The 7,262-nt window shown below is 52.0% G+C and overlaps 1 protein-coding gene across 1 annotated transcript; it reads right to left on the reverse strand.

Moving 5' to 3' along the window:
* Positions 1-717: 717 nt before the first annotated feature.
* Positions 718-5,021, reverse strand: HEXA (hexosaminidase A (alpha polypeptide); the record flags this gene model as incomplete). The annotated part of the gene is made up of 13 exons (XM_009877301.1): positions 718-781; positions 1,091-1,195; positions 1,353-1,443; positions 1,578-1,758; positions 1,966-2,038; positions 2,334-2,420; positions 2,658-2,838; positions 2,980-3,112; positions 3,207-3,308; positions 4,085-4,195; positions 4,347-4,393; positions 4,519-4,584; positions 4,923-5,021. Coding segments are annotated over 13 exons (1,340 nt in total), but the record flags the coding sequence as incomplete, so codon positions are not given.
* Positions 5,022-7,262: the final 2,241 nt, after the last annotated feature.

Genomic DNA, 7,262 nt, shown 5'->3' on the forward strand with positions numbered 1-7,262 from the left:
AAGTGTGTAGACATTGGAGTCACGGCTCAGCTCAGTGGGTTTGAGGTCTCCTTGGAGAAGCTTCAGGGTGTCTTTTTCTTAGGAAAAGCCAAGGGAGGTGGCAGCAGAGACACAGTGGCTTGTAGACAGAGAGAAAAGAGACAAAGATGGGACAACCACAGCAGTGACCACTGGTGTGTGGAAGGGCCATAGAAGCAAAACGGAGGTGGCCATGCAGTCACATCTTGGTACAAGTAATGCCTTGTCAAGTGTGGACAGTGGGAGGGTCCAGGTGAGAAAGCTGAGGGAGCCCACACCTCATGACACCTTCTCTCTGCAGGGACGGCGTCCACGACAGCAGCAGAGGTCAACACAGCAAGCAACCAGCAAGTTCTGGAGCCACCAGCATGGGACACAGCCAGATGGATCCTCCACCGGCATCTACAGAGCAAGCCCCACCCATCTCCTGCTAATGCCTGCACAGCCTCTCGAGCCTTGGCTGAGCATGAAAAAGCACCTTTTTCCTCTGGGGTCATTTATTTATAGGTTTAAAGAAATAAAAATAGAAAAGGAGGTGAAGAGTGCACGCTGAGGGAAAAAAAAAGAAGTTCACTGCAACAAAGCAAGAGCAGAAGCTGAGGGCAGGAAGGGGTCCCTCTGCCAAACCAGCAGCTTTTGAGCGAGGGGGGATCACTCCTCCAGAGCGCACAGCAACCGAGGGCAGTAGAACTTCTCCCTTCAAAAGCCACCAAATTCATTTTCACAGTATCCTACAAAGAGAGGCTGCGCCTGGACACCACGCCTGGAAAGAGAGCGGAGAGACTACGTCAGGCAGAGCAATAGCTGACAGGTCCCCACTCCACAGCACGAAGTCCTCTCCTCAGCAGAGCCAGCAGCCCACGCCGACAGCAGGGGCTCCCTTCCAGCACATTACAAATTCTGCCCACACACAGGCAGGAGGAAAGGCTCAGGATTTTCAATAATTCACTTTGCACCCCAGAAATGGCTGCTTCACCCCAAGGTCTGCTTCACCCAAAGGTCAAACCGTAGAGAGGGCAGCCTTTGCGTTGTCCCCACAAGCCCATGTGTGGCCATGAGGAGGGATGGTTACCCAAGGAGCTTGCAGCGAAAGTCGGCCAGCCGCACGTAGGCGTCTCGCAGGTCCCTGACAGTCGCGTTACTCCACAGTCTCTCGGCAACGGCCCCAGCTCTTGGCCTTGAGGAACAAGGGACAGAGGCAGTCAAAAAAGGGAAAAAAAAAAAGGCTCAAAAGCTTCTCACGTCAAGCCTTGAGCTCCCAAGCCAACATCACACAAAACGGCTTCCATACATCAAACTCCACCCAAGCCAAGCTCCCCGCGGGCTTCTCTCACCAGAGCCTGGGTGTGAGATTAGTGACATCCACGTATTCACCCCACATGCAGGCCTCTCCGCCAATCACCCGATCCTTCTGCTCAGCGCTGCCTGCCAGAGGACACAACGTTCAGGACACTGGGGCTGTAGAACAGGGCAACTCATCATCCTGCCCAAAGAGGCACCCGCACTAGCAGCGAGTGGCTCAGCTATGGCCATAAGGGAAGGAGACATAAGGAACACACCTTCGAACTTCAAGGGCTCCACCTGGTAGGCTGCCATCCAGTCCTGCCCGTAGGAGATGCGGTTGAGGTACCAGGGGGCAGAGAGCAGAGCCTGGTAGCCAGCCTTGGTGACATTCGCCATCTCCTCTGTGTATGGCGTGGAGCTCTCCTTCCACACATGGACAACGGTGTCTGGCCTCAGCTGAGAAGCACACATGAAGCCCGTACACAACATCAGTGCGGCGACAAGAGCACCACCTCCCCCTGCAAGGAGAGTGCCCTGACCTACCCACAGCTCCAAACACTCCCCAAAGGGAGAGTACCCCCTGATAGACCCAAAGCACATCAGTGCCAGCATCGTTTCCCCCAGCACAGGGAACAATGTCAGGGAAAGCAGGTGAGCCCCCACCTTCACCGCATGGTCAAACACCTCCTGCCATACGATATAACCTTTGCCAAGAGAAGCAACGATGTCCAGAAGCCTGGAGTGGAAAGAGGACAGAGTTCTGGGTCATCCCAACACCAACAGCAGAACATAAGGTACTTCTAAAGGAGAAGGGAGAAAGCACAGTCCCTTGCAGGGTTGCTTTGGTCCTCAGCCCAGGTTTTATTGTGGTCAGCCTCCCAATAAAACGCAGTTAGGCTTCTCCTTTTTGGGGTCAGGGAGATATGCCCAATTGGGTGTGCTCCAGAAAAGGAGATCTGGTGCCCCGAGAAAGAAGATATCTGTGCGCATCACACACTACAGATGCAGGCCGAGGGTGCAATCGTCCTTACCTCTGGATGTAGAGTGACTCTAATTTTTTGTAATCATCACCAAAGCCCATCTCCTTCATGAAGGCACGAATTTTTGGATTGGATTTCCTGCGTGCCAGAGAGAAAGAACAAAAAGATTGCAACCCGAGCTCTGGAGTAAGGCCAAGAGATGGCCAAGTCCTTCCCACATCAGTCCAAGACTAGCCCAGGCATCCCAAGAACTGTGCCTGTGTCGGCACCAGTGGCTTCCCACAACCAACATCACTGCGAGCACAAAGACATCAGGACATCAAAGATCTGCAGGTGATGATGATACTTCACCACCCAGACTCATCTCAGACTCACCAGCACGTGAAGTCCACCTCATCACCACCGAGGTGAAGAAAGAAGTCTGGGAACACGGTGCTGACCTCTTTAAACAAGCTGCTCACAAACTGGTAGGTGCTGTTCAGGATGGGGTTGATGGGCCCATAGGTGCCAGAAGGATCCTTGCCCAAATAGCAGGGAGTCAGCAGGCCCGGAGCCCCTGGGTCACAACCAAACACAGGACAGTGAGGAAGGGGAGACCCTATCACCCCATACAAATCCCCAAGAATGGCCTGTGAGTTGTACCAGCAGGACAACTACAGCTCTCCTCACAGCGGAGAGGGTCTGGTCTGCTCCTCACCTGGACCCCAGGAGAGCGTGTGCCCAGGAGTGTCAAACTCCGCAATGACCCTGATGCCGCGCAGCCGGGCGTACTCGATCACCGTCTGCACATCGCTGGCTGTGTACACATGGGTCATGGGGTTGAAGGCTCCCTGGGGGGATGTGGGAAATCTCAGTGCTGCGCTGACGTGCCAAGGGATCTGCTTGCCCCGGCCTGGGTGCCACACAGCAATCAGAGCAAGTTACCTGCTTGCTGAGCTCAGGGAAGGTCAAGCTCTCATAGGGGAAAGACGGGTCATCCACAATGTGCCAATGGAACACGTTGAACTTGTTGTAAGCCATGACATCCTGGGAAGGAACAGGAGCCAAGATGAACGTGCCCTGTCCCTTCTAAGACGTCACCCAGCTTGCCACAGAAAGGGAATGCAGTCCCTGTGCTCCAAAAGAATGAGGCAGAATCCCTAAATGCTCCTCAGGATGCCAGACGGATTCAGACACCTCTCTTCAAACACACCAGTGCCACAAAGCGCTGCAGAGGGCCAGTAGTAGTTCTGCTCACAATAGAAATCCCTGTTCTCCCCATAACTAGGCTGATAGCGGAGGCCTGGAAGCTTAAGCCTGCTTGGGATGAACGCAGAATCACCACTTTTGTCTAACGTAGCTGGGAAGAAAACAGTGTTTTCCCTTGCCTTGGAAACAACCCAGTCACCAAAAGTAATCTGGATTGCAGGAATCCAAGATACCTCAGAGTTTTCTCCCTGAGAAATCACCCAAACAAGGCAGCGGTGAGTTACACCAGGAGCAAACACAGCCACGGGAACTGGGAAGGACCTACAGCACAGAAACATTTTTCCCACGCTGCACATCTGTATTGAGAATTGAGGTCACGCTGCCATCCCACCCCAGTCTGCCACTTCATCTAGGGACAAGCAAGCTGGTTTTGTTCAAAAAGCTTAGGTTTGACAAGCTCTTCCTCATAGAAACATAGATGCAGTGGCCTACACATTAAACGGCAAATATGATCAACACAAAAATCCCTGCTGGGCCACTCAAGTCGCTCTCAGATGTCGCAGAGGAAGGGACACCCAACTCAACCACCTCACCTCCGAGCACAAGCACCCTACCAGAGTTTCCAGGATGGCTCTCAGAGGCAAGTAGTGACGAGAGGTGTCCAGCAACAGTCCTCGGTGAGGGAAGCGGGGAAAGTCCACTATTTCTGTCTTGTTGATGTAGTACTGCAATGCACAGAACATGAGGAACAAAGTGAGGAGAGTTTTTGGGCAGCACAGGCATTAGCAGGAGACAACTGGGGTCACCTTTGTCCTCAGGGCCGGTGGGACAAGGAGAGGCACCCTCACTGCCTCGGGAGATGAGGCCAGCACTCACCGTGCCATTCTCATCTCTCCCAACCAGCTGGCTGAACGTTTCCAGGCCTGTACAAAAACCACACACAATCCCTTTCTCACCACAGATTCCTCCCCAAAGGAGCAGAGCTCAAACAAGTCAGTCCATGGGAAAAAAAAAAACCAAAAACAAACCAAAAAAAAGTACACCTCACCTCTGAGAGCTCCCCAGACAGCATCCGCCAAGAGCAGAGCAGAGCCTTCCGAGATAGAGAGCTTATCTGAAACGCGATGTCAGAAGGGCTGGCGTTATGTCCCGCACTCCCCACACACTGCTACAGGCCACAACAGGCCCAGATATGGGGCTGCAGCAGCACCAGGCAGAGGTTTTCACACATGACTGCACAGATCCCAAAGAACTATTTTTTTGGTGTTTGTTTTAAACCTCTCCCACTGCTTTATCAGCATCCTCCGGTAAGTCTCTCCTGCCCCAGCTTCTCAATAACATAGGGAAGCCTGTTGCTGCCCTAAAATTGGGAGTAAGTGCTCCACAGCACTATTTCCAACATCCACGCTGCTGCTTTAGCCACTCCCTCCCACTCCCAGCTTCCATACTTACAGCTCTCCGTGGAGTCCAGGCTGGGAAACTCATCACAGCCTGGCGTGGCAACAGAAACGAGGAGCTGAGTGCAGGGCACGCCCCAGGGCGGTTCGTTCTCTGCAAAGGACACAGACCATCCACATCAATCCCACCCCAGCTCTCTTCCCTGCTTCCAGTCCACCGCCACCCTCCCAGTTCAGCTAGAGAGCACACGGATTTTTTAGGCTTCCTGGACACCAGCCTCTCCTCTAAGCAACAGTGGCGACTACTCAAATCTTTTCCAGGGAGCTTCATGCTTCCAACCCTCCCAGCACTGGGAAAAGAGCCCAAACCCAAGAGCTCTGCTACCCTAATCCACGCTTTTTAGAACGGGCAAAGAAACCCTGAAAAAAAAGGGAGGAAAATTAATCTGAGCCTACTGCAGAGATGGGCTAAGCTGGAGGCCACCAAAAGGTCTCACTGAGCACAGAAAGGCTCCCAATAGACTTCACCTTCTGGATGGTCACTAAAAAAATAAAAGGCTTTGAGGGAGCCTGGTCAGAAGCTGGGCACCAAGCAGAGCAGAGACCACGGCACCGTCAGCGTTTGGGTGACACACAGAGTGCACTGCAAAGCTCATAGGAGCCAGAACCCCTAAATTTCTCCATGAAGAAACAGTGAAACCTCCGCAGAGAGAAGGGAAACTGCTCGACCACAGCCCTCTCTTGTGAGCTTTCCTCTCGGTTACAGACAAGCCGGTAGCCAAGGCAACATCGCAGATGTGCGAGCCAGCGCCAGCAGAGCAAGACCTGCTCCCTCTGCTTGGCAAAGATGGCATCTCACCAGAGACAGCCGCTCCCAAAGCCTGGGGACACAGGAAATACTCATTCTGTTGAGAAGCCTCGACAGAGTTGCTCCTACCACCTCATACTACATTTAAACCCATCCATGGTGACACTGCCAAACCCAAACGTGGCCTCCTTAGCCAAGGAGCAGGCAGGAACCACCACGATCACATCCAGATGGCAACGTGGATGGGTGCAGCAGGGATCAACGACACATCGATCACAAAGGCTGAAGTTCATGGTTCAAGAAAGCACTGTGAAGGCACACGCCAAGTTAATTAGGGTCACAGATGAGGAGACAAGGACATCAATGCAACAATTGCATCAGGTTAACAGCAGTAAGACACCAAAGATGGAGGGCCCTGGCTTGAGTTCCACACTTAAGTGGAACCAGGTCTTTCCCGGACTCATTACAAAGCCTCGTAGCTTAGCGACAAGGGAGAAGGGAAGAGCAGCAAGGGAAACCATAATTACAGATACTGGAAAAAAAATTTCTTCACCTTGAAGGTGGTCAAATGCTTCAGCAAGGGCTCAGTTCTCCATCCTCGGAAATACCACAGCTGGAAACAGCCCTGGGAAACTTGATCCAACTGCAAAGTTGGCTCCAACTCCAAGTCTGGCTCTAATTTGAGCAAGGGCTTCACCAAATACCCCTCCTAACTGAAACTAAGTCTCTGTTCTCACGCTTCAAGTCAGGGATAAACGCAGAGTTTGGACACAACCTTGCTTGCCTGTTAAACTGACATAGCAGCTTTCTGAAACAGACAACAAATGGTTTCTGCCATGTATTTTCTCTATTAATAGAAGCTACTTCCTTCCATCCACGGTTTCCATTGCCTATTCTTACTAACCACTCACATGGGAAAAACCCAACCGAACAGAACAGGAAGGTAAAGGGGGGGAAAAAAGCCTTAAAATTAATAGTGTGCTTTGACTGTCATAAAGCAGGGTGTGCGGAAAGCCACAAGCACAAGCTCAATCTCGTGATGTCCGACAGTTGCTCCCAGTGATGTGATGGTCACATGTCCCCTCCAAGAGGAACAGGTAAACATGAATAATCGTTAAAAGAACCCCATAGTTTAGTTCCTAGCAGCAAAAAAAAGAAACAAAAGGACTCTTCTCAGCTCCCAAATCCAAACTTACTTCTATTGTTATTCGCAAGAGTTGACAAAACTAGATAAGCCAAAGGGATCTTCTCACTGTTTCTAACTTGCCTTCGTCAAAGCACAAAGGAAAAGCGGCTTCTGACACCCTCACCCGTCTCTGACCAGCGGCGACAGTTTGTGCTGCCCTGGACAGCCCTCGGAGGCAGAGATTCCTCTCTTGGAGAGGAAGAGGTTCCACGGAGGCAGATTCCTCTCTTGGAGGAAGGAGGCGAAGACAGGGCGCAAAGCAAGAGATCAAAAGTGAAAGAAGCTGCAGCAAAGGCCCCAAGCCCCGCAAAGAAATGCAAGACTAGTGCTCACTGTGCCAAACGGGATGAGATTTTATTTTACAACTTGTGTGGCGCGCGCATTGACCGCCCTTTTTTTTT

This window comes from Apaloderma vittatum, unplaced genomic scaffold (genome assembly GCF_000703405.1).
Source record: "Apaloderma vittatum isolate BGI_N311 unplaced genomic scaffold, ASM70340v1 scaffold24879, whole genome shotgun sequence".
NCBI lineage: Eukaryota > Metazoa > Chordata > Aves > Trogoniformes > Trogonidae > Apaloderma > Apaloderma vittatum.